The sequence below is a fragment of the Theropithecus gelada genome, chromosome 9 (genome assembly GCF_003255815.1).
Source record: "Theropithecus gelada isolate Dixy chromosome 9, Tgel_1.0, whole genome shotgun sequence".
Lineage (NCBI taxonomy): Eukaryota > Metazoa > Chordata > Mammalia > Primates > Cercopithecidae > Theropithecus > Theropithecus gelada.
The window spans coordinates 117,165,503-117,192,286 of NC_037677.1; the positions used below are offsets into that span (position 1 = coordinate 117,165,503).

Below are 26,784 nucleotides of genomic sequence, written 5' to 3' on the forward strand. Positions count from 1 at the left end.
TAATTATTTTCTGGTATCCAGAAATGCCGGTGACTTTGGTTATTAATTTTATTAATGCAGAAATTTTGAAAAACTCTCCTAGTAATTCTAATTACTTATCCATAAATTATTTTGAGTTTTCTACATAGAAAATCATACCACCTGCAAATAATGACAGTTTCATTTTTTCCTTTCTAATTCCTAACCCTTTTATTGAGTTCTCTTGTCTTTTCTAGCTAGGGCTTCTTGTGCAATGTTCTAGAAGTGGGGATAGCAAATGTTTGTGTCTTGTGACTGATCTTAAGGGAATGTTTTAAACATGTGACCAATAAGTAGGACTTTTTTGCTAGATATCCTTTATGAGGTTCCTTCCATTTCTAGTTTGCTAAGAATGAACTTTGAATTTTGTGGATCAAAAAAGTGATACTTTCCCTTTGATATGTTAATGTGGTCATTTATAGTGATCAATTTAAAAAATATTAAACCTGCTTTAATTCCTGGAATTAACATACCTTGGCTAAGATATATTCCCCTTTTACTCAATGCTAGATTTGGTTGATAATATTCTGCTTAAGACTTTTGTAAATATGTTTTGAGTAATACGGGTTGGTAATTCTCATTTCTTGTACCATACCTGTATGGTTTTGGAATCACTGTTACCAGAATAAGACAGATGTACAAAATAGAAGTATGAGACCTATAAAATCCATGAAAATTGTTTAAGATATAAATATACATTTCAGGCTAGGCACGGTGACTCATGCCTGTAATCCCAACACTTTGGGAAGCCAAGGTGGGCGGATCACCTGAGGTCAGGAGTTTGAGACCAGCCTGGCCAAATGGAGAAACCCCATTTCTACTAAAAATACAAAAATTAGCCAGGCATGGTGGCGGGTGCCTATAATCCCAGCTACTCAGGAGGCTGAGTCAGGAGAATCGCTTGACGCCAAGAGCCAGAGGTTGCGGTGTGCCGAGATCGCACCACTGCACTCTAGCCTGGGCAACAAGAGCGAAACCCCAACTCAAAAACAAAACCAACCAACCAAACAAAAAAGATGTAAATGTACATTTTGGTGAGTGATAGATCAAACATAAATTGGAAAATATATAAGACTCAAATATCATAGTTAACAAGCTTCATAAAATATCCCGTCATTTTTAATTCTTTGTAAAGTGTCTATGTGAGTTGATTTATTTTTTGGAGGGATGTCTGGAAAATATGCCCATGAAAATTTGGTCCTAGATTTCAAAATATAGGATCAGTTTACCTAGAGCTATAAAACTCTTGAATTTTAAAATATTTTTGTCTTGAGATATTTTAGTAATTTTTATTTGTTTTTAGAACTTGGTCATTTCAATTTATTTCATTGGTCTTTTCAAAGAACTGATTTTTTTTTATTTGCTTTGAGCCTCTTTACTGTATGTTTGTTTTGCTTTTCATTATTTTCTTATTATCTTTGTTACTTTTCTCTTCCAATTTTGAATGTATTCTATTGTTGTTTTTGAACTTACTGTTAATTTAAATACAGCTCAATAATGCTAATCTTGTTTTTCTAACATAAACAATTTAGGCTATAAATTTTCCTTTAAATGTTGCATTAGCTATATTCTATAAGTTTTAATACATATTATTTTCATTAATTTTAATTCTGGATATTTCTAATTTTTCATTGTTTTCTTCTGTGACCCAGAGTTGTTTAACAGAGCTTTAAAAAAAAACCCCAAATGTAAGATATTTTTCTTGTTATATCTTCAAAATAGTTTATAATTCAATTGCATTATGATCAGATAGAGATCTATACAAATAACCAGTCCTTAGATCTTTGATTAGCTTTGAGAATTAGCATAAGGTCAGTTTTTATAAATATTCTATATGACTTTAAAAGAAAGTGAATTTTTAAATTGTTGGACACAAAGTTGTTATATGTTTATTAGAACAAGATTGTTAATTTGGTGTTCAGATCTTATATGTCCTATCTAATATTTCTGTTTTCTGTTTATTCTTAATTTGTCAATAGCAAAGATGTGAATTAAAATTTCCCACTATTATGGTAAATGTTGTAGTTCTAGGGTATTTTTAATTTCATCAATTTTTTGATTCATATATTTTGGAGTGATGTATAAACAGTTTAGAATTATGAAACTTCCTATTATACCTCCTACTAACTGTGTAAGTCATGATCATCTTTGTCTCTAATATTGCTTCTTACCATAAAGACCCTCAAAATCAAAATTAGTATTGATACAGAATTGTATTCATTAATATTTGCCTCATTTTTTTTATTTTTTGTGTGTGCCCTATATTTTATGTGTGCATTTAAAAATGTTTTAAATAGGGAGCAAATTTCAATTCTATTTCTTGTAATTACTCACATATTTAAAGCCTTATTCGTATATTCTTTATATACTTCTTTCTCCTTTCTTATACTGTTTTTATGTCTGAATTCATTATTTTCCTCTTTTAGTTGAAAGTTCTATCAAACCTCTAGTTTAACACACATAGTTGACGAAGTCTCAGGTTAATACCTTTTCTTCCTTCTGAGCAATGTGAGAACATTAAATTCTTTAACTCTGATCAATAATATATTCTAACGTATTTGATAATGTTATCTGGTATTTTAATTCTAACTTGATTCTTTCTCCTTCCTCCCAACAAACCACCAACCTCTGTATACTTTCACCCACAGATATGCCAGTATCTTTGCTTAGCATTCCCTCGTGTGTCTCAGCCTTACCACTTTCTGCCTAAAACATATCCCTTACATTTCCTTTGATTTATTTGTGTGTGTGTGTGTGTGTGCGCGCGCGCGCACGCTACATGCTCTGTGTTTTTGAATTTCCTAAATTGTCTTTGACTTCATTCTTGGAAGATAGCCTTATTCAATATGGAATTCTAGTTTGACAATTACTCTTTCTTTCGGAACTTTGATGATATTATTTCACTGGCTTCTAGCTTTGATTTTTTGGACCTTTTGAAATCATCTGTGAGTCTTAAACTGCTGCTGCTTTGTAGGTATTCTTTTCTTCCTTTCTGCACGTCTTTAACAACTTGCTTCTTTTTGTGTTGTAACGTTTTATTTTTGCTGTGTCTAGGTGTGGAGTTCCTTTTATATATCTTGTTTGGGATTCATTGGGCTTTATAAATCTCAAGTTTGTGTCTTTCAACATCCTGAGATATCTTCTGCCATTATCTATTGGAATATTGCTTCTTCTCCATTTTCTCTATTACTTCCTCCTCTGATTTAGAACTTCACGTAGACATTTGTAAGACCTTCTCAGCATATCATCCATGTCACTTAATCTTTCCTTCATTATTTTTCATATGTCTTGTTAAATTTTTAACTAAATTCCAGTTAAAATTTGAATCTATCTTTCAATTTGCTAATTCTCTACTTAGGTTTGTTTTACGTGCTGTTTAATCCATCTATTGAGTTTTAAAGTTTAATTACTATATTTTTCATTTATAGAAATTCTATTTTGTCTTCTTAAAAATCTACTTTATTATTCTTTTATAATGCTTGTTCTCTGTCCTTAGTTTTAAGCTTTTCGCAAATTTCTTCAAGCATATTGCAAATAGTTATTTTATATTCATGCCTTATAACTCTACTATCTAAACTTGTTATGAGTCAGCTTTTCTTATAGGTTCTCATTTATGATATCCTAAATCTTTATGTTTCAGTTTTCTTACTCTGGGCTTTTAATTTTTCCTAGAAGTGTATTTTTGGGAAATACTTGGATGTCTGGGTTGAAGCTGAATTCCTCCAGAGAGATATTTTGCCAATTGCCTGACAGCACTAACTACCCCAGGACCACTCAAAATTAACTCTCCACTTAAGGTTTTTTGGAGACCATATGAGAAGCGTGAATTGGATAGCAAAAACCTATGAGAATTGGCTTGTAGTTCTAAAATCTCTCCACATAGCACAAAGATGGAGACAGGCAAGTGTCCTTGCTGTTTTCTTCTGAAGGACAGACTTCTTTTCCTATTTATTCCTTTTTTCTTTTTTTTTAAAGATGGAGTTTCACCCTGTCACCCAGGCTGGAGTGCAATGGTGCAGTCTCAGCCCACTGCAACCTCCACCTCCACCTCCATCTCCTGAGTTCAAGCGATTATCCCACCTCAGCCTCCTGAGTAGCTGGGATTACAGGTGCTCGCCACCACGCCTGGCTAATTTTCGTATTTTTAGTAGAGATGGGGTTTCACCATGTTGGCCAGGCTGGTCTTGAACTCCTGACCTCAGGTGATCCACCTACCTCAGCCTCCCAAAGTGTTGGGATTACAGGTGTGAGCCACCATGCCTGGTCTTTTCCTACTTAAGCAGGTTGTTTAGTCTTTGGGGTGCAAGATTTACTCAGGGATCTTCTGTTATATTTTTCATCATGGGCAGTCCTGAGACTTTGTTTCTTCATCCTTATGCCCCAGGGAGACATCAAAGTGGAAGCTCAAGGTCTGCAGTTCCCCACAGACACACTCGGGGTCAAGTGTGGATCTCTGGCTTTCCTGTGTCCTTGCACCCTACGTGTTTTCTCTCCCTTCATTTTTGGGAACCTTGTTTTTATTAATTTTTCTCTGTGTCAACATAGTGGCATGTTTAAAAGATTGTTTTAATATTTCATCTAACATTGAATTATTTCAAACAAAATATATAATCTGCGACACTGCTAGAAATAGAAGTCCTAGGTTTGGGAATTATTAGGCATTCTTGTATTTGAAAATGGAAACTAAACTTTGGCTAAGAAATAGGCATGTCTGGGTTTGAGACTAGACTCCGTATTCAATATTTCCAGATATTTGTTTCCTCAGCTTTACTAAAAGTAACACCTTTTATTTGTATGTTGAATTTCTGTTTACAAAGTCCTTTCACAAATATCAAGTCTTTGGAGAGCTGGCTGAAGCAGATGTTGTTGTGCCTGTTAAGAGAATAGATGAGATTGTTGAGGGGACACCACACTGATTTGGAACCCAAGTCTTTTAATACCTAGAAGAGTTATTTTTGCTTAAATGCCATCTTGGATTAAATTATTTCAGAGAAGTCAGCAAGTGGATCTCAATTTGTTGTCTGGGGCAAGTCAGTGCTTGGACACTATCTTGAGGGAGATCCTGAGCCCAAAGCTGGGTTTTCTTGTTGTTGTTGCTGTTTGTTTGTTGTTTGTTTGATAAATAGTTCATTAACCCAATTAGCAGTGTCTGAAAAAGTTGCAAGACATGAAAAATGCAACTTATTTGCTTTTCCAGATTTAAAATGGCCTTCCTGACTTTAAAATATTCACAGTTCTCGTATAAACATAAAATATGTCTTTCTAAACTCAGATGGCGTAACTATTGGAAAGATAGACTTTGCTTATGTCAAGTAATGAGGCTACTAGTTCTATTTATGGTCAGCCTCCTTTGTGGTGTGTGAGATGAGCATGGAATGGTCTTTGATGACAGGGAATTTGTTGCAAGAAAAACTAGAACATGAGGAAATCTTGGAAAGCCACCTTATCACTGATACAATCACTTGGGGTTTCTCAGACTGGGTTGTGCTACAGTTTTCTTGAGTTACAAAAATAAGGACCTGGCTTAGCTCAGGACAGTAGCTTGATGTCAATCTGCTTCCCTTTTTCCACTCATACAATATTTAATATCTGATTGGGCCATGTGGCCAGCACTCATCACAGACTGTCCCTATTAGTCAGCATTTGAGCCAAACATTTCAGGGGTAGCAGATCTTCTTAATGCAAAGGCCATTTATATTCTCTTCTCATGCTGGCTGAGACCCTCACTCAAGGCTGCTAGCGGAAGGTTAGAAGGGTTCTTTTTCTCTAGCAAACCCTGAGACAGGTTGTATAACATCTCATAAAAGGGAGGAGGAATTGAGGCTACTCTTTTAGAAGAGAGCAAGGCAGAAACAGTTATTACAACCTAAGGGCTTCTCCTGAAGTCCATGCACTCCAATTAGAGGATGATCAGATGAGCACACTGGGCAAATCAACGACTACTCCTTGTTGGTGGTTTCTTAAATGTGCATTACTATTCAAATACCATCATCAAATTTATGCTCTGTTAAGTCCTTTGAAGGTAAACTAAAAATCATTTTTCATTAAAATATCATCTTTATTTTAATCCTGCTCATGCTCTTATCAGCTCCTCTAATGTCATTATGGAAAAAAGCAATTTCTTTCTTTTGAAGGCTTATTTTTATATTTATGTTTCAGATCATTGTGGCGTATAATCAAAGGAAAAGTTATCCTGGGGATTTAGACCTTCTGGAGATTAGGATGCTCAGATATGCAAAACCACTTCCCATCCTTGTGACTGTCAGTAGTTTTCTGCAGTGCAAGGAGTAACATTTATGAGTTCTCATAAGCATTTTTCATCAAGGAGTGTGGGGTGGACAGTGGAGCCAAAGCAGCTTCTGTCATTCAAAAATCCTTAATTCCCAACCAGGTGCAGTGGCTTACGACTGCAATCCTAGCACTTTGGGAGGCCAAAGTGGGCGGATCACTTGAGGTCAGGAGTTCAAGACCAGCCTGGCCAACATGGTGAAACCCCAACTCTACCAAAAATGCAAAAACTAGCTGGGCATAGTGATGGGCACCTGCAGTCCCAGCTACTGGGGAGGCTGAGGCAGGAGAATTGCTTGAACCCAGGAGGCAGAGGTTGTAGTGAGCTGAAATCACACCACTGCACTCCAGCCTGGGGTAAAGAGTGAGACTCCATCTCAAAAAATAAAAAAATAATAAAAAATAAAATATAAAAAACATTCTTAATCCTCCTCTGCTGCTACTTTCCCTCCTTGTAACTGCCCATTACCAGGATCAGTGCCTCCAGCCGGTTGACAAAAGGATGACCACCTTCCTCTCGCTATCATTTTCCCTCCCACTACTGTTCTTCCTCTGAACTTCTTGTGCATTCAGCCTGAGTTGATTCTTTTTCTCAGAACAAAATCCTCTTTGAAAATGCAACATGAGGTAACAAAAGGAGTTTACAGTCTGCTTTTTTCTGTTTGCATTTCCTGCCTCTGACATTTGCTTTCAGACTAATTAGGAGTTTTCGAGTTCCTTTTCCTTTTCCCCATTGCTCATTTTCAAACAAGACTATACAACCCTTTCCATCATGAGATGAAAATCTCACATGGCTCGGTAGCTCAGGTATCACCCTGCCTAGAAACAGGGGACAAAGGACATGACTTTTCATGTCTTTCTGTCCCTAAGGACCTTGGCCTCTTGCCAGAATACTTAATAGGGTCCAAGTATATTTGTAAAATGAATACATGGTCTCTACCATTTATATATTCATTTGGTCATTACATGTCAGGTGTCTCCTATTGTCAGGCAGTGCGTTCGGTCCTAGAGCTTCAACAGTGACCCTGATGGGCATGTCCCTACTGGGGGTATGAAAACAAATAGGCAGTTAGCATTGCTGTAACTGTAATAACGCTAAGAACATCTGTGGTTTTTGCTGTATTTAAAGAGAACTCATAGTTTCTAAAGAGCTGCATCGAACCCATGTAAATGATTTGTACTTTCTGAGCCTCCATTTCTCATTGGTAGAATGGCCTAATGACTATGTCGTTGTGTTGTTCTGGGGATGAAATGAGGCAACGTAATGAGAAGCTTCAAGCACAGTGCCTGGCCCGTGGGAGGCACTCAACCTCTGATCACCTGGCTGTCCTTCTGATGGAATGCTCCTCTGCCTGCTCTGCTTGGCATAGTTTCCTCCTGCTGATGAGGTTGAGCAGGCACTGACCAAGCAGGCTTGTTTCCCACATCCTTTGTTTCAAACGGTCTTGTGGAGATGAACTTACATCCTCTGCAAAACACCCTTCCGTACTAAGGTTTATTAAGCTACCCAACGTTGCCCTTCTGCCTCTTAGAGAAGATTGTACCAACTCTCTGAACATCCCAAAATGGAAAGTTTGTATAGATTGACTCATCAGAGCACAATTGTGTCTTCAGTGCCAGAAATTATCAGCTTGTGTGGAGAAATGTATTATAATTAGCAAAAGTAAAAAAATACAACATGAAAAGCAGGATCTGTCTTCCTGGTTCTTATCTCATTTGTTTTTTAAAGAGTTTTCTTTTTTGGTGCCAGTTTTGTGTTTCTTGCAATCAGCAGGGTCCAAAGATTTTCCACTTGGTTTAAGAGTCAACTGGGGATGAAGGGAAAACTACAACATTGCACCTAAGTTAGCGCAATGACTAGATCTTTCTTTGCAAAGGGAGAGTTTTGAACTCATCTGGGTTGCTGGAGCGAAGAATTAGTGATTCCTCTTCAGTGTCACCAGGCAGGCAGATAGCCCTGTTCATGGGATGGACCTGGTGTTACCACCTATGTCAGCTCCTTTTATTGTAATGCTTTGCCTATCTACCCTCATTCACAATAGCCAGTAAGCATCACAAGTGTCAGAAACAGGGTGAAAAGCCATTATCTTTCATCTTCTTCCTAGTTTAGACTATCTTTCCTACTCATAGACAGATCAACACATAAATATTAACAACCAAGAAAACCTGCTACAAATAAAGAAAACCTGCTACAAGGCTTTGAAAAAGAGGGGCATATGCTCTTCCCACAGGTCACTATGCCTACTTCCTTCCCATCAGTAGTAAAGGTGTGTGTGTGTGGTGGGGGCAGCGGGGAGGTCTGTGTGTCTCCAACTCTGGAGAGCAAATGAACAAGTTTGCCTAGGACAAGTAGACTCTGAATATCCTCTCATCCCACTGGCTTGGGAGTTTTCTACTCATTTCTGTCGTTAGTAATGTTAGCAGAATGTGAGTACATTTGTCCTCTCTCTTATAATCCCCATGTTTAAAAATGTTTAATGCCCTAAGTCTTTGAATGTTCATGTCTCAGTTTTAGTTCTTAATCAAGCAGAAAGCTAGGATTGTGCATAAAGGGAAGACGGGGGTGGGGTGGGGGACAGACACTCACTTGGAATGCAGGTCATTTAACTTGTTCAATGCTAGAATAAAACATTATACAACACCCTCCCCCTCCTCACAGCGTGTCAAATGCTTGTTTTCTTTGAGAAGAGAGTAGGATGCCCTATGGCTAGAGTCAGAAAACATGTCTTTGGCAGCCTTCCTGGTTTTTTGTTGTTGTTGTTTTTCTTCCTCCCAGTTGAACTTGAATCTGAGCCTTGATGCTTTAGAGTCCTAGGATTTCAGAGTTGGGTAGGAGATGGCTCATGGGAGAGATCGCATCTTGGTCCCCAACCCCTTAGCTGCCAGGAAGAGATGGCAGAAAAATTATGAAATCATACTAAGTCAGTATAGGTTGGTAGAGTCTCATTCTTCCTCAAGTAGTTACTGGAAAAACAGGAGTGCAGAGAACCAAGGCTTCCCATAGCTCAGACATGCCCTTGGGCCAGAAGTCCTTTGTCAAAGGATATTATGTTAGTTCAATAACTGTATAAATATCAGTAAGAAAGTGACAAGGATAAGGTTTAGCATGAAATTGGAGCCTCATCGTGTAACTTAGGAAAGTAAGGGCACACAGTGATGTTTAAAAAAATATTCAAAGACCCAGTAGCATGTGTCCGGGAAGACTGGCTGCTGCTGGGTGCTCACAGGATCTAGGCTCTTACATATAGCCTGTCAAGATGGCTTGGAATAATTCCTCCTCTTTCTCAAAGAGGCAGAGGCTCCAACATTTTGGAGAGGTCGCAGTGGTGGTCCTGACTCCCACCGTGTGGGAGAGAATACATTTTACCTGCCCTCCAAAGAATGAGTCAGAGCCTGTGGTGTCAATGCTGGCCAAATTCGAGTTCCTGAGACAGAGAGATCAGGAGGAGCCTGAGAATCTCACCTCAAACCATTTGCCCGAGGTCTTGACAGTGGAGGGTTTGCACGGCCCTTTCCCTTCTCCATGCCCTGGATGTGCCCGGAGGTGCTGCAGGCAGTATTGGTTGCTTGAGCTGATGACTCATATGTCTTAAAGTTTCCAAGTCATTTTTTATGGGGACACAGAAATTCCTGCTCAATAGCTGCCCTATGTTCATTGATTTCTTTGTTTGTTGTTTCCCTAGAGATGCCAGTTTGGCAACACCCAAGGCTGCCTCTCCTCTGATTCAGATCTTGGAGACTTTCATCCATAACCACACAAAGCCCCAGGGCAGTTTTTTTGTGCTTCCCGCATTTAGTGTAATTCGGTGGATAAACTTGCTAAGCCACCTGATTTGAATAAAGTCCATTATTCCTCCTGGAAGAGCTCAGGATGGGGTCAATACCAATGGGAGCCAGCTCTCCAGCCTCCTCTCCCACTCAGATACCTCAAGGAAGAATGAAATTAATAGAAGGAACAGAGCAAAGTGGATGAGGATAGAATCTAAGAGGTTGTTGTGCTTGCTAGGATGGTGGCCAAATAGGGCGACTTTGGAACATCACGTAAACCCCTTAATAACCTTCCTCCACAGTATCTAGAGCAGGGTTGGGCAATGCGGTTTCTTCCCACTTATTTTTACTTTAAGCAGAATACTTAATATATATTGGCACAGCTCTGATGTTTGAATGCTAATCATTATGCAGAAATGTTTCAATGCACACACCACTCACATTTGCATTTACTTTCTTTTGCTGCATTTTTATACCTAGGATAAACCTGGTTTAATATTCCATTAAATTTTTTTTAAGCCACTCTAACTTTGTTTAATTTGGTTGCTGAGAAAGTTCTACTTTGGTATAATCTTGTGTTTGTAACCAAGATCGCTTTTAAGAAGGCACATTCTTATCAGAGATAATTTGGAAAAGCTGCAGGTTGTTCACTGTTTGGTACTATAGTAATGATTATCTTGAACTTACATTTTAGGGTCCTCCTTGTTTCACTTAGCATGCATCCTAAGTGTTGTCTATATTGTTACATAATCACGTGGTTTTCTTTTATTTATTTATTTTTATTATACTTTAAGTTCTAGGGTACATGTGCACAACCTGCAGGTTTGTTACATATGTATACATGTGCCATGTTGGTGTGCTGCACTCATTAACTCGTCATTTACAGTAGGTATCTCTCCTAATGCAATCCCTCCTCCCTCCCTCCACCCCATGACAGGCCCCAGTGTGTAATGTTCCCCTTCCTGTGTCCAAGTGTTCTCATTGTTCAGTTCCCACCTATGAGTGAGAACACGCGGTGTTTGGTTTTCTGTCCTTGCGATAGTTTGCTCAGAATGATGGTTTCCAGCTTCATCCATGTCCCTACAAAGGACATGAACTCATCCTTTTTTATGGCTGCATAGTATTCCATGGTGTATATGTGCCACATTTTCTTAATCCAGTCTGTCATTGACGGACATTTGGGTTGGTTCCAAGTCTTTGCTATTGTGAAGAGTGCCGCAATAAACATACATGTGCATGTGTCTTTATAGCAGCATGATTTATAATCCTTTGGGTGTATACCCAGTAATGGGATGGCTGGGTCAAATGGTATTTCTAGTTCTAGATCCTTGAGGAATTGTCACACTATCTTCCACAATGGCTGAACTAGTTTACAGTCCCACAAACATTGTAAAAGTGTTCCTATTTCTCCACATCCTCTCCAGCACCTGTTGTTTCCTGACTTTTTAATGATTGCCATTCTAACTGGTGTGAGATGGTATCTCATTGTGGTTTTGATTTGCATTTCTCTGCTGGCCAGTGATGATGAGCATTTTTTCATGTGTCTGTTGGCTGCATAAATGTCTTCTTTTGAGAAGTGTCTGTTCATATCCTTCACCCACTTTTTGATAGGGTTGTTTGTTTTTTTCTTGTAAATTTGGTTTAGTTCTTTGTAGGTTCTGGATATTAGCCCTTCGTCAGATGAGTAGATTGCAAACATTTTCTCCAATTCTGTAGGTTGCCTGTTCACTCTGATGGTAGTTTCTTTTGCTGTGCAGAAGCTCTTTAGTTTAATTAGATCCCATTTGTCAATTTTGGCTTTTGTTGCCGTTGCTTTTGGTGTTTTAGACATGAAGTCCTTGCCCATGCCTATGTCCTGAATGGTATTGCCTAGGTTTTCTTCTAGGGTTTTTATGGTTTTAGGTCTAACATTTAAGTCTCTAATCCATCTTGAATTAATTTTTGTATAAAGTATAAGGAAGGGATCCAATTTCAGCTTTCTACATATGGCTAGCCAGTTTTCCCAGCACCATTTATTAAATAGGGAATCCTTTCCCCATTTCTTGTTTTTCTGAGGTTTGTCAAAGATCAGATGTTGTAGATGTGAATCACGTGGTTTTCATGGTTGCATCATAGTCCATTACATGGAAATGTCACAGCTTGCTTATCTGTTCTGTACTGATCACTTTCAGTTTTTCAATATTTATCAATAACTTTGAGCAGAAAACCTTCTAGATTTCCCTTGTATTTTATATTATTTTCTTAAGATGGATGTTCCAAGGTCTCTTACAAAGATAATGAATGTATTTTAGGCCAAGTCTTCTCCAAGTGCAGTGTGTGCACAGATTGCTGGTGGATGTTGTGAAATGCAGATTCTAACTCATAAGATGTGGGCTGGGTCTGAGGATCTACATTTGTCACAAATGCCTGCATGATGCCCAGGCTGTGGCTCAGGGCTTTGGGCAGTCTCTTAAAGCTGCTGGTGTATTGGCATTGAGAATATTTATAATACTTGTTTTGCCAAGTCATTGTGTGGGCTGGTTACCTAGGAGCTCTGCCCCCTCGGAAGTATTTTCTAATCAAGAAGAAAGTTTGGATTAGACTGGTGTCCAGAGGGGTGGGGAGCTGTAGCACTTGCCTTCAGTGAAAGCCTCAAAGCTTAGTTGTGGCCGCCATTAGAATCATCTGGGGAGTACACACACACACACACACACACACACACACACACTCTCTCTCTCTTTCTCTCTCTCTCTCTCTTTCTCTCTCTTTCTCTCGGCTCCCTCCAGACCACTACAAACAGAATGGCTGGCAATGGAACCTGGCTATCAGTATTTTTTAAAGCTTCCCAGGTATTAGAGGTGATTCTGTATAGCTCAACAGCTCAACTATGTTCATTGATTTGTTTGCTTCTTTGTTTCCCTAAGAGATGCCAGTTTGGCAACACCCAAGGCTGCCTCTCCTCTGATTCAGATCTTGGAGACTTTCATCCATAACCATACAAAGCCCCAGGGCAGTTTTTGTTTGTTTGTTTGTTTGTTTTGTGCTTCTCGCATTTAGTGTAATTAGGTGGATAAACTTGCTAAGCCACCTGATTTGAATAAAGTCCATTATTCCTCCTGAAAGGGCTCAGGATGGGGGTCAATACCAATGGGAGCCAACTCTCCAGCCTCCTGGAGAGTTGAGGACCTCCTGGTTGAGGACCATTGTTCTAAGCCCTTCCCACCTTAAATCTCACTGAGCTCCCAACTATGTTTTATACCTGCTTGGATGTAAAGCTTGGGGCTTATATATGCCACACTCAGACCTCCACGCTTTCAACAATGGATTTAGCACAGCCATGAGTTTTCTTTGCAATTCTGAAAAAATAATAACCATTATTTCGGACAGAAAACAAGGTAGTTGTCATCACTGACTTCTCCATGAAACTCACTCTTTTGTAGCATTTGCTGGTCCCATCTTACTGAATGCCACCATTGTACACTCAGTCTCCCAAGCCAAAAACCTGGGGCTGATTCTAGCCCCTTTACTTTCCCATACCCTTCAGATCTAAGCAGTTCTCACAGTCCTTTGCTCTGTATGTACTTGTTTCTTATAGAATGTATCACATTATATTAAAATTATCTCTTAGTATGGTATGTCCTTCAACTAGATCATGAGCCTCTTGACTCCAGAGATAGTATCTGATGCATCTTTTTATTCCCCACATCTAGTGCAGTGCCTGTCTAGCACAAAGTGGAGACTCCTGAAATAACTGTTGAATGAATGGATGAAATAAAATAGGTTTTGATCACATGTAACCCTGGAAGATTATTCTTATGGTTTAAAGTTTCATAGCAGCCTGGTTCTAGCAGGAGCACAGATTGCCTAGATAGTGCCTGGTGCCAACATGGCCTTGGCCTTGAGGGTGTGCAAGGTGGCAGACGGAATGCCCAGCATGCCCTGACTCCCTGCCACTCACCACCTGCTAGAGTAACACCTGCTGTTTCTGTTTGGCAGTTGCCTTTTCAGGCCTTGGCTTCACGACGTTCTACTTGGCGGGAAAGCTGCACTGCTTCACCGAGAGTGGGCGGGGAAAGAGCTGGCGGCTCTGTGCTGCCATCCTGCCCTTGTACTGCGCCATGATGATTGCCCTGTCCCGCATGTGTGACTACAAGCATCACTGGCAAGGTGAGTCCCTGCCCAGGGCCTGACTAGACCTCACCGTGGTTGCCCCTCTCCTCCAGGGATGGGTGTAGAAATGCACCAGTTGTGGGGAGCTAAGTGCCCATTGTCCGAAACCAGAGGAGGCTGAAATGACAGAGTGGATATAATTTTGAAGCAAATATGCTGGTTCAAATGAGGTCTGGCCTTCCTGGGGAAATAATTGGAGGTCTTCTTCCTCCTTCATGCTCCAGGAGACTGCTTGAGTCCTGCCAGAATGTCAGGCCCTTTGGTTTAGAGTCACCCTTGGCCTGAGACCCAAATGTGATTTTCCTGCTGGATCACTTGCCTCAATCCTCAGACTTAGTGCCAAGTGGTTTTTGGCTTCCTTTGCTTATTGAATCCAGCCTACAAGGACATATTTGTCACCGGGGATGCTCTTCTGAAAGGTATATCCAGCCAGGGATTCATTCCAGTAATGCTCCAAGCCACAGCTGCAAGCCTGGGGTGAGGTTTGCCTATATATATACACACACACATATGTCAGTCCTGGAATATTTGTTAAAAATCCAAATAACACAAAACAAGGGAGGGGCTTGTTCCTGAAATATAACTAAACCATGCCATGTCCTTCTGCAGAGAAACTGCAGCTCACAGTCTGTCTGAAAGAAAACCACCACCTGCCAGAGCACACAGAGAGCCGAGACGGAGGTGATGTCCGCAGGAGGTGTGGCCTCTGGGAAGCCTGGGGTCTAGGGCAGGGTTTCCCAAGGGGAATCCTTGGATCACCTTGATCAGGCTGCCCTGATCTAGAAATTGGACTCTCTAGAGGTGCATCTGGAGCAGTGGTCTAGAATCGTCATGGTTGTTAAGGTGCATCTGGAGCAGTGGTCTAGAATCGTCATGGTTGTTAAGGTGCATCTGGAGCAGTGGTCTAGAATCGTCATGGTTGTTAAGCAAGCCTATCATTGCTGATGAAGTCTAAGAAGCACTGGGAAAGAGCTCCACCATATGTGTCAATTTTAACCAAACAAAGCAAAGAAAACGTGCCTGAATCCAGCTTCTTTGGGTGAATGCACTTCCATGATAGGTCTGTGACCCAAACCTCCTCTCCCTTTCTTGTTTTCCGACTGTTGCTGGGCATTATTCATCTCCCCCCTCTCTCTGTCTTTGCAGCCAGCTGCCTTGCAGGACTTTTCCTTTTCTTTTTTCCTACCTTTTCCAGGTTTTTTTTTTTGTAGTGGTAATGAGGCAATGGATGGGGACAGAGTTGAGGGGAACTCCTAGCTGAGAGCCCCTCCTTCCTCATCTTCTCTGGAGACCTTGTGCTCTTTTCAGCACTGCCCAGCTTCTCCTGTTCCTTTCTAGTCTCATTCCTACCCCCATATCCTCCTGGAGCTCATGCTCTGGGTGTCCTGTGACCCCAGCCTAGCTTTGAGCTGAAGGGTGAAGGGTATAGGGAAAGAGATGCTGACATGGTTTGGACAGCACAGCAAGTATCAAGTGCTACTAAGGTCTGAGGCCCTCCTGATGGGGGAGGTCAGAAGAGGGTCACAGGTCTGAGCCTGCCCTTGTTCTGTTTTTAATCAATGACTCGGATGAAATGCTGGATGATAAGAAGCCACATCATGAGACGGAAGGATGGAGAGAGTCACTGGGCCAACAAAAACAAAGGCACAGCCCCCGCTTGGAACTAGGAATATTTTCCCACAGAATTGTTTTCCACATATGTGGTTAGGGCATTTCCCCATGAAGAATATTATGGGCCAAATGGCCTTTTATGGACTGCTTCTCATTGATCCCTTGTGAGCCAGTTTCTTCTTTGAGCGCAGGAACAATTAATCCCTAAATATTTCACAGAGCTTTTCGTAGATTGAAAGAAGTAATGGGTCCAAATGTTCTTTGTAAATGGAAATTTACTACACACATGCAAAGTGGTATCATTGTTGCTTAGTACATTTTCGCTAAGGAAGGATGCGTTGTGTTTCCCAAACAACTGACTTGGAGGCAGACATTTTTTTTTGGAACATGATTTATTTGTAAGCTACAAATGCCAGGTTTTCACTTTTATTCAATCACTTTGGATTCGGGAATGATTTGGGGGTTTCAGAATTGAATCAGTTTTTCCTTTATCTTGGAGTCAGTAAGAGCCTTTGCATAGTACTGACAACCTAAGATGTGAGGCTGGCCTGTCTTCAGCACTCTCTGACTCTACCCTGTTTTGTTCCTCATTTCCTAGCTGTGGTAGTGTAACGTGGCCAGAGTAAAGGAATGTGGAATCACAGCTCTTGTCTTTAGAGAGTGGTGAATTTATGCTGCAGCTGGTGTACCCAAGGCCTGTTGGCAACTGGGGCTTTGAAACCAACCATACTATCCAACAGGCACAGAAAGGAACTATGAGCAGTCAAGTGAGAATATTCATCCTCTGTGGGCTGTTGGGAAAGCAAAGCAAGAGAATTTATGTTCCGTGATGGTTAAAACCATATTTGGGAATCAAACCAAAACTGCATCATGGTAGACTTCTGCAGCCCAAACTGAACGTGCATCTGTTGGTACAGGTTATTGATATAGCCCAAGGACCAGTTCAGCTCTGTCATTATCTGTTCAACTTATACCCCTGGAGTCAGCCAGGAGAGGAACACAGCTTCGTTTGGATACTCTAAAGGGCTCTGAGTCAGGCTCATTTTACCTGAGTTCCCCCCTCATGAGGCTGTCTGCCACTGTCCACACCAGTTGTTTTCAACTGGGTGATGGAGAGGCTGACTGTACCTCTCAGGGGACATTTAGCAATGTCTGTAGACATCTTTTTAGTTGTCACAACTTTGAGAGGTAGGTGCTACTGCCATCCAGTGGGTGGAGGGTTAGAGACTAGGGGTTCTGCTAAATGTCCTACAATCGCAAGGCCCCCTGCCCACCAACAAGGGGTTATCCAAACCCAAATGTCAACACTGCCCAGTTTGAGAACCTCTGTTCTACATTGTACCCCAGTTCCATAGTTCTTTTCCCTGTTACATGTTAAGAAGCAGCAATGTTCTGGGAGTGGAAAGTTTTGTTCATTCAACACTCAATTATTAAGGGAGAAATCAAGGAGCCCTCAACGGTTTCCCGTTGGGAGGAGGGAGGCAGAGTGAGGTCTTCAACTGCAGTGTAGGTGGATGTTTGAGGCAGGATGCCTGATTAAGATAAATAACTTGTTTTCCTTTGGTGAACTAAGCTGCCCAGTGACTGTGGGCGGGGGCCATCCATCATGGTGAGAATTCACATGGAGGCCCATTAGCATCAGCAAAACTCAAGTCCCCCTCATTATAGACTTTAGTTAACAGCATTCATGTTGTGAGATTTTATGACTCCATTTCAATTTTGATTTAAGCAACTGTGCCTAATGTAGAAATACATCCAATTACTCGATTACACATCATATCCAATAAATAGCCCATAATCTCCAATGACTCTCTCTCTCTCCACTATCATGGTTATTTTCTGTTATTGACACCCCCTGGTCTTTTCTGCCTCCCCAGCCCACTCCAAATATACAAATCTGTTGTTTTATTAAGTGAGGCAAATACAGAGGCACAGGCCATGGCATAGGGAAGGACACGTGAAACATTTAACAGAACTTCCCCAGACACAAAACCAGCTGGATCAATACTACATCTCTATGTGGCTGATGTGCCCTGTGTCCTTGTGACATTCTGGCTTGCAGGTCAACTGGAAGCTGGAGAGTTTCACAGATGATGCTAACTACAAAGCCCGGTACCCTCTCAAACAGGCTCCCCTTTGTGATTGACAGTGTGTTTAACAGTGCTCAGACTTGTGGAATCCCCCTGCTAGAGAAAATAAATGCAGACAAAGAGCAGAGCGTGTTATTAAACTGACTTCTGCCTCTATTCACGCCCTTATGTGATTACGATTCCTCGTACATGGAGGGTTACAGCTACTAGTGGCAGGAATGTGGTGTTTGCTCTATCACTGGACTTAATAATGAGCTCCCCTGACCCCTCAAGTCCCTGCACCTGAAACCAGGCTCGCCCCATGTGACTTTAGGTTTGGAGATAACAGTTTAAACACTTGTTTCTCTAATTATAGGTCATTTGAAGCAGCCCTGGGTCCCTGAGTGGTGTTTCATTATAAGAAAGAACACCCCCCTCTGGATGTAATCTAGGGAAACCGGTCTCAAAGAATGAAACATTTGTTCCCACCCAGACTAAGGTTGGAAAGTGTCTCGGTCAGATACAGACACAGTTGTCTAACTGGGTTGAAGTTTTCAAGATGGCCATTATTGCCTTCGCCTGCTTTCCCAGATTGGGCTGTGAAGGGTCTGTGATTTGAAATGAACTAAATGGAGTTACCAAACTTCAGGAGATTACTGACCCTGCAAATGCAGGTGTTTTGGTGGTTGGATATTGTGCTGGACTGTTTCATGTGCACAAAATACTTCTGGCCTCAAGAAGCCCAGGCAGAAGCTATTCCCTTTGGAGAAACCCTTGCTTCAAAGTCTGATGACATTCTATAACTCACAGGACTCTCTCGAGTTCTCCTTCCTTTTGTTACTGATAAACTCAGTAGCCCCAAAGGATGGGATCGTTCCCTGTTCAGTGTGACAGAGACATTACATGAAATCAAAAGTAAGCATCAAGCAGAGTAAGTTTTATTCCATGGCCAAAGAATGGAGAAGTGGGGGCCGGGCGCGGTGGCTTACGCCTGGAATCCCAGCACTTTGGGAGGCCGAGGCGGGCGGATCACGAGGTCAGGAGATTGAGACCATCCTGGCTAATACGGTGAAACCCCGTCTCTACTAAAAAAAAAAATACAAAAAAAGTAGCCAAGCATGGTGGCGGGCACCTGTAGTCCCAGCTACTCGGGAGGCTGAGGCAGGAGAATGGCGTGAACCTGGGAGACGGAGCTTGCAGTGAGCCGAGATTGTGCCACTGCACTCCAGCCTGGGTGACCGAGTGAGACTCCGTCAAAAAAAGAAAGAAAGGAAGGAAGGGAGGGAGGGAGGGAGGGAGGGGAACACAGCTCTCAGATGAACTTCTCAGTTAGTGAGGGGTGAAGGGATTAAAATATAGGGTTTCTCTAACGAAGAGGTCAGGTAGTAGAATCTAGGGGAGGAATAGTCGACTCTTTTTCTGGAAATGGATGGTGAACTCCTGGGAACCAGAGTGCTGCCTTCCTTTTATGGCTTCTTCCAGTTGTTGTCATGGCAATTGTCAACTGTCATGGTGCTAGTGAGAGTGCCATTTAGCATGGAAATTAGATTATAATGAAGCCTGAGGTCTTCTTGAAGTTGTTCTGTCAGATATCTTGGTTTTACCCGTTTCAGGTAGTCCAGTTACAAAGGGAACTTTTTACCACAGGGGCCCCATTTCTTAAAGATAAACAGAGTTAGGGAGGGGTGGAAATCCAGCTATGTCATGTAAGCCTTACATTGAGTAACACCTTCCCCTTCCCTCCCCTCTGTCTCTGTCTCCATCTCTCTGTCTGCCTCTGCCTCTTACACACACACATGCACACACGCACACACACATACACACACACACACACGGCTGAGGGACACACACTGTTAACCAGGCTTCCCCTGTGCTGTCAGAAGCAATCTGTAGATTTTCTAAATGAAGTGACTTGAAAAAGATCCCTTAGAACAATATGATTGTTCCCACCAAAAGCCTGCCAGCCTGGGTAGAACAAAAACACTGAGATTCTCCCTCTACTATCCTCAGTCCAAGTGAATTGATCTCACCTCATTTTCCCTCCACAGTTGGCTGCTCTGTGTGGCAGGGCCCACAGTCACATTTACCACTGGCTGCCAACCCCCGCCTCTGTCTGGGAACTTCTGAGTCTTGACTGCCCATCTCAATCCACCGGCCTCTGTATTGATGCCCAGGAGAGCGTGAGAAGCCTCAGCCCCTGGCTCACCCCTCCCTCCCGTCAAAGTCCACTGCATAGCCTGCTTTCAGCCTCAAGAGAGGCATTGTCAGTCAGGACTTCTGCCGTCTTCCTGCCTCCTGGTGTTTCCCCGTGACGTCATTCCCAGGGAAGGTGGACGTTGCTTGCTCCCAAGTCTCACTGGCATCCTTCCTTTGTTTTACTCAAGGGAACCTGTCTCTTCTCAGCTTTCTTTGGTGTTCTGTGTGCCAGGCCCTGGCAACCACTGATCTACTTTTTATCTCTGTGGGTTTGCCTATTCTGCACATTGCATATAAATAGAACCACACAATGTGTGGCCCTTTGTGGCTGGTGATGTTGATTCTTTAGTGCCTCTTGTAGATGTTGTTCAGCTCATGTCAGTTCCCCATTTACTGAATAAAATTCTGCTGAGTTCTGGGAAATAAATAGGAATGAAACATCCCAGAGTCCTAGATAATGACATGTAGTCAGGGAGATAGATTCAGAAACAGGAAACCCCACTGGTGGTAGGTGTGCGGCCACAGAGTGCATAGATGGCAGCCCAGAGAGACAGCAGGGCCCCTGGTCCATGCTGAGGGCTCCACAGAGCCACAAAGGGACATGGAAAACATTCTGCTCCAGCCCACACCAGATGACTGGTCAACCTGTGTCCTATAGTCTTACAAAGACACTACCCCTCTCTTAAAAGATGGGTCTACCTTCAGTTTCTCAGATTTGCCGAATCTCCTTTGTCATCAGCACCTTCACACATACCCTTCTCTCTGCCTGGAAAACCACCAGTGCCCTCCTTTCCTCTACTCCTCAACTTCTCCCGGTTAACTCTTGCTCATCCTTCTGGTCTTAGCCTGAGGGTCATGTCCTCAGCAAAACCTCTGCTCCAGAATAGCCCAGGTCTGTGTGCTGGGTGAGCTCACAGACCCTCACACATTTCCTTCATGGTGCTTATCATAGCTGCAAATTGCTGATAAGGCTGTCATTGTTTAGTATCTGTCTTGCCCCTTTGCTGGAAATTCTGGGACAGCAGGGACTTGTCCCATTGGTTCAGCCTGTGCCCTAGGCTTGGCCATCATGCCCGACCCCTGATACATATGCAATGCATGTGTATGAATGAATGGCATCAGTGCTACGTAAGGAGACAGAAGTATTTTGTATTCCAAAAACACTGAGATCCATTTATTTCCCTTTTGAGACGTCCAGTTGATTTGGGGCAAAGTTAATCCCAAGTGTTTTTCCCCCAATAAGGGCTTTCTTGTCCCCCACTTGCCTGTCTATCAAGAGGATATGAATGCGATTTTATCAAAATAGCAATAGCCCACTTGAGGCAATTGATGACAAGCTCCTTCATAAAGTAAGTTATTGTTTGGATCTTGTTCACCACCTTTGTAATAAACACAGCCCCAAAATGACTTTGCTGAGAAGCAGCTTGGATAGACCTTTCATTGCCCTTGTTACTTCTGATAACTCCCATAGCACCTATGATATCACTTTTCACTCATTCCATTAAATGGGAAACAGAATTGGCAGGAATTGTCATTTCCATGCATGCTGCTATGTCAGTAAGTCTGGGAAACATTCTTGGGATGATTTGATGTCTTTTGGTCAATGATCCACCTAATGAAATGCTGTGCTACAGAAAATAGAATGTTGAATGGTGTTATTTGTAGGTTTTACTCTTTGGTCTGTTTAGTCAATGGCTCACCTGCAGATGTTGTGGCTCATTTTAGATGCTAATAAAAATGCCTCATGGGACTGTTTCCTGGGGTTAGAGGAAAAACAAAACAATAGTGCAACTCTAAGACCTTGAACCAGAAAAAGGCCTGACACATTTTATAGGCTGGTGGCCATAAGCTAGTGAAGAGATTCTTCATTTAAGCAACTTCACTTAATCATGTTAATTACACCCTCTGGCCCTGCTCCAGAATTCATGGTACATATGGCTTTACAATTTCTTGGGTGACAAATGTGTTTTTAAGTTCCTTAGAAGTTTATTTACAATGCTATGAAAATGTAGCCATGTCAGAGAGGTGAGATCTGTAAGCTGCTGCATTGCTGTGTGAGGAGAAGGATGGGGCAGGATGAGAAAGCCTCCAGCAGCTCTGGAGTGGAATGTGAGAGGAATGGGAAAAGGATAACAAGGATGGATACTATGTTTATGTCCTATTTTGGCATGCTCCATGAAATAATCATTAGAAGTAATATATTATTAAATTATCATCACAACTTACTGAGGCAGATACTGAGATCCACATTTGAGAGATAAGGAAACTCAGAGAGGCAAAGCAACTTGCCCTGGTAGGGTCTGCGATGTCAGCCTTAGGATTTCTCAGCATGGAAGATTCTTGGATTGGGGGTGAGGATAAGTGGTGGTTACCTTACTGCAGCCCCAGGAGCCTCCAAAAGGACAAACAGTTCTTCTCTTGGGAATGGATCTGCTGCCTTCTTTTCTTGTTCATTCTTGGTAATGCCTCTTGTTTTCCCTGCTGTCCTCCAATCCCCCCTACTCTGATGGCTGCTCACCAAGTCTGAGCAGACACGAATATGTATTCGTTGCCTTTTTGCCAGACAGCTACTGCGCAGTCACACTGTGTTCATCAGTTGTGGACGTTTGAACTAGTATGGGGAGAAAGCAGTGACAATTATTTGGTCTCTCCCTTTGACCAGTTAGAATGACTTTTATTTCTGATATTTTATCTCAACCAACGAGAGGATATGACCTGTTTTTTTTTTTTCTTTCCTTTTCTCTTTCTTTTTTTTTTTTTTTTTTTTTAAAAGAGATGGAGTCTTGCTCTGTTACCTGGGCTGGAGTGCAGTGGTACGATCTTAGCTCACTGCAACCTCTGCCTCCCGGGTTCAAACAATTCTCCTGCCTCAGTCTCCAGAGTAGCTGAGATTAAGGTGCATACCACCATGCCTGGCTATTTTTTTTTTTGTATTTTTAGTAGAGATTGGGTTTCACTGTGTTGCCCAGGCTGGTCTCAAACTCCTGAGCTTAGGCAATTCGCCCTCCTTGGTCTCACAAAGTGCTAAGGGATATGACCTATTTTCTTAATGCACCTTGGTAGAGTCTCCAAATAATCTCAATGTATGACCTCAGTAGGCTGACTCAGGATCAAATTCCTGGAACATTTATATAACAAGGCCTCTTAGGCACCTTGGACTTGTGGTTCCATGCTAATATGTTACTGATGAGGTCATCAAGAGGACCAGAATAAGAAAGGGGCACACCCAAAAACACACAGGACAGCAACCCAATCTAACCCTGAGTTACTATGTATCCATTTCCCTCAACAAACATAATTATGCTGTGAGCAAGGTGTTGGCCAAGGTGTTGAAGGAACCAATAGCCAACTCTTATAGAGTTGAGTCCAGCATTAAATATTAAACAATCACACAATTTGTCATTGTTTGCCACTCTAATTGCACAGGGAGTGGGGAGGGGCTACTAACATGTGTAACTGGGAGACTTGGTCTAGTCTGGAGGTCAGATGAGGCTATGTTGCACAATGGTATTGAGCTCTGAAGTATGAATAGAAAAATGATATTGAGCTCTGAAATATGAATAGAAATTGATTAGGGGAAGGCATGAGGAGAAGGGATTCCTGGGAATCCAGGATCAGAACAGCACATGTGGAGCCCCAAGAGGAGAAGCAGCACATGTATTTGAGGAACTAAAGGGAAGACCATGGCTTCGGTAGGATGAGTGAAGGGGAAATAGCTGGGATGGTTGGCAGGGCCAGGGATGCAGCCTTAAATGACACAGGGGCTTGGCTGTTCTCTTACAGCAGTGGGAAGGAGTCAGCCAAGCAGGAGAATGGCTGCACCTATTTACTCTTAAGAGAACATCACCGCTGTGTCCCAAGTCCAGTTCCAGAGCAGTGTCCTGGGCCCTGGGTCTGCATGCACGGAAAGCTTATGCTGTCATCACGGACATGTCTAAAATAAAAAAGCTTTTCTTTTATTTATACTTCTTTTCCTGCTTTGCTATTGCAGATTAATAAAATTACATGCATGAAATTACTAAATTTGTTTTAAAGAAGATAAAGCTGTTCATTGTAAGAACTTTTCATGTTTTTCTATTAGCTTCGTAGAAACTCTGAAAGTAGAAACAGTTCTATGAACGATACTGAAATATGAAAATATTGTCCCTGTCCTCAGAAATTATCCTGTTAGATCTAGATAGAACCAGGATACCAATAACAGGATCACAAAAAATGACTGATAGGTGCAGGGCACGTTTCTAAGCATTGAGCAGCTTGTTTTCCTGAAAGATACATTTCTTTGACAACCACTCAACATGTCACCTACAGGAGACAGAGGCACATTAGTTTGTGACTTAAACTGAAGTCTCTCTACAGTGTGTTGCTTACTGGGAAGCGATGGGAAACTTACCACCCTGAGCACTGATCCTTCAGGATCACCACTGGCCCCTACCTGAATGCAGGTGGACACACCCTTCAGCCCATGGGCCTGCTGCATCCTGAAGGCTGGGACCTCAGAGTCATGTGGTTATCGAGCCTGGAATGAACCCGCCAGCGTGTGTGCACAGCACCACGGACCAGTGCAACTACAGGATCAGGACTCCAGGGTTCAAGCCCAATTCTTTTGGGGAAAATGGGGCTGATCCTGCCTGCCTACAGGAAGTCTGTATGGTTCAACAAGAAAATAACTGTGAAAGTGGAGACCCCCCAACGGAGAATGGCAATTCAGCCTGACAGAAACCTTGAAAGAGTTCCCATTTTTTTTTTTTTTTTTTTGGTTAGGGGAGATTTTCCACTAGACTAGAATCTTTTCAGCAAAAATAACCCATAGACAGTTAAAGTGAACACACACACAGATACTAAGTGAGCGTTGTTGGTGTGAGCTGCTTTTATGAGGTCTCTATTGAGAACTACCTGAATGTTCTCTTTGGCAAGGGGCTTCCCTGGGGCAGAGGACTGGTATTCCCTGCAGATGCACCCTTCTGCCTCACCTGCTCCCCTCTCGTCTCCCAGCTGGTAAGATCTGTAGCTGTTAGAGAATTGAGCCCTTCCTGCCAGAGGTCTGCTGAGTTTGCCAACACAGGCATGTCTTAAAATGTTTTATTCACTTTGTCTGTGACACAGAAGGTTCATTTCATCCCTTGGAAACCACTTACCACGAGGCAGAGACCCTTTCACCTGCTGGATTTTCTGCAGCACACCAGCAATATTACACTGGTGGGAACTTCCTAAAAAAAAAAAACAAAAACAAAAACAAAAACAAAAAAACAAAAAAAAAACCAGCACAGCTCCCGAGATACTTAGATCCTACAGAGATGGCTTGAATTTTTCTTCCAGAATTTAGAATTAATTTCAAAAATCAGGGATACAAATTTGAGTTTATGCAATGCTCAGGTGTGAGTTAAAGAAATACAGGGAAGGGCTCGGTATGGAGGTTCACGCCTGTGATCCCAACGCTTTGGGAGGCCGAGATGTGCAGATCACTTGAGGTCAGGAGTTCGAGACCAGCCTGGCCAACATGGTGAAACCCTGTCTCTACTAAAAACGCATAAATTAGCTGAGAGTGGTGGCATGTGCCTGAAATCCCAGCTACTTGGGAGGCTAAGGCAGGAGAATCACTTGAACTGGGGAGGCGGATGCTGCAGTGAGGCGAGATTGCACCACTGTACTCCAGCCTGGGCGACAGAGCAAAGAACAGGGAAGAAAGAATCAAGTACTCATTTTTTAATGTGTAAGTGCCAGAAATGATGGCAGTTTGCAGAGGCCACCACCGTGGTTTCTCTTTCCGTTAGTCTTTCAGGGGGTCCTGTAAGCAAACCAGGTCCTAGAACAGGAAGGAGAAGTGCTTTCTGGAAAATATAACTGGCCACATTTGAATAAATAGTAACCCATTTTTCCCGCTCTGCTGTTTCCTGCCTAGATTCCTTTGTGGGCGGAGTCATTGGCCTCATTTTTGCATACATTTGCTACAGACAGCACTATCCTCCTCTGGCCAACACAGCTTGCCATAAACCCTACGTTAGTCTGCGAGTCCCAGCCTCGCTGAAGAAAGAGGAGAGAACCACAGCTGACAGCGCACCCAGCTTGCCTCTGGAGGGGATCACCGAAGGCCCCGTATGACCAGTGTCCTGGGAGGATGGACACTAAGCCCTGGGCACATCTGCCACCCTGACATCATAACACAATAGAAATGGTTTTCTGTAGTGTTTTTCATCAGTTGTTTCTCAAAGTCATCGTACTTCTGCTTCTGTTTCACTGATGGTGTTCCTGCTACTTTAAATGTCTACTTCCAACATCCTTGAATTTGCAAACGAAGGACACCGGGAACAATCTCTGAGAGACGTGTGGAAGAGGCTGCGAAGGTGGGGTTTGGGGAGCTTGGCCGATTCCTTTATCCAAAGTGTTTGCTGTAACAGCCACCTTCCTATGTTTTTATGGTTGTAAAACACAATAAAACTTCCCACCTGGAAGAGTTGATGTTGGCCGCCCAGTGCAACAAGTCATTTGGAGATGCAGCAGGTTTCTCAGCAGAGACCCAAAGCCTGCTTTGTCTGTAGGTCATTCCAGGTGCTGAGCTTGGAAGCAAAGGCTCAGAACCTTTCTGAGCCATCAGCTTCTCATAGCCCATGTCTCTAAAATAGATTTGAAACTTGGAGTGACAGCTTGAGCATTTCCAGGGCTTTTGAATCATTGAATCTGGAAGCAA

At 42.3% G+C, this 26,784-nt stretch overlaps 1 protein-coding gene across 6 annotated transcripts in view; it reads left to right on the forward strand.

The window, feature by feature from the left end:
• Positions 1-26,563, forward strand: part of PLPP4 (phospholipid phosphatase 4) — a 135,702-nt gene extending 109,139 nt beyond the window's left edge. For 3 of the 6 annotated variants that reach the window (XM_025397095.1, XM_025397097.1, XM_025397099.1), the window contains 2 exons: positions 14,050-14,220; positions 25,999-26,563. In XM_025397095.1, the coding sequence (XP_025252880.1) occupies positions 14,050-14,220; positions 25,999-26,198 (371 nt within the window). In that variant the 3' untranslated portion in view covers positions 26,199-26,563. Of the gene's footprint in view, positions 1-14,049; positions 14,221-19,951; positions 20,326-25,998 lie in introns of those variants that run through there. The other 3 variants (XM_025397096.1, XM_025397098.1, XM_025397100.1) reach the window with 3 other exon arrangements.
• Positions 26,564-26,784: the final 221 nt, after the last annotated feature.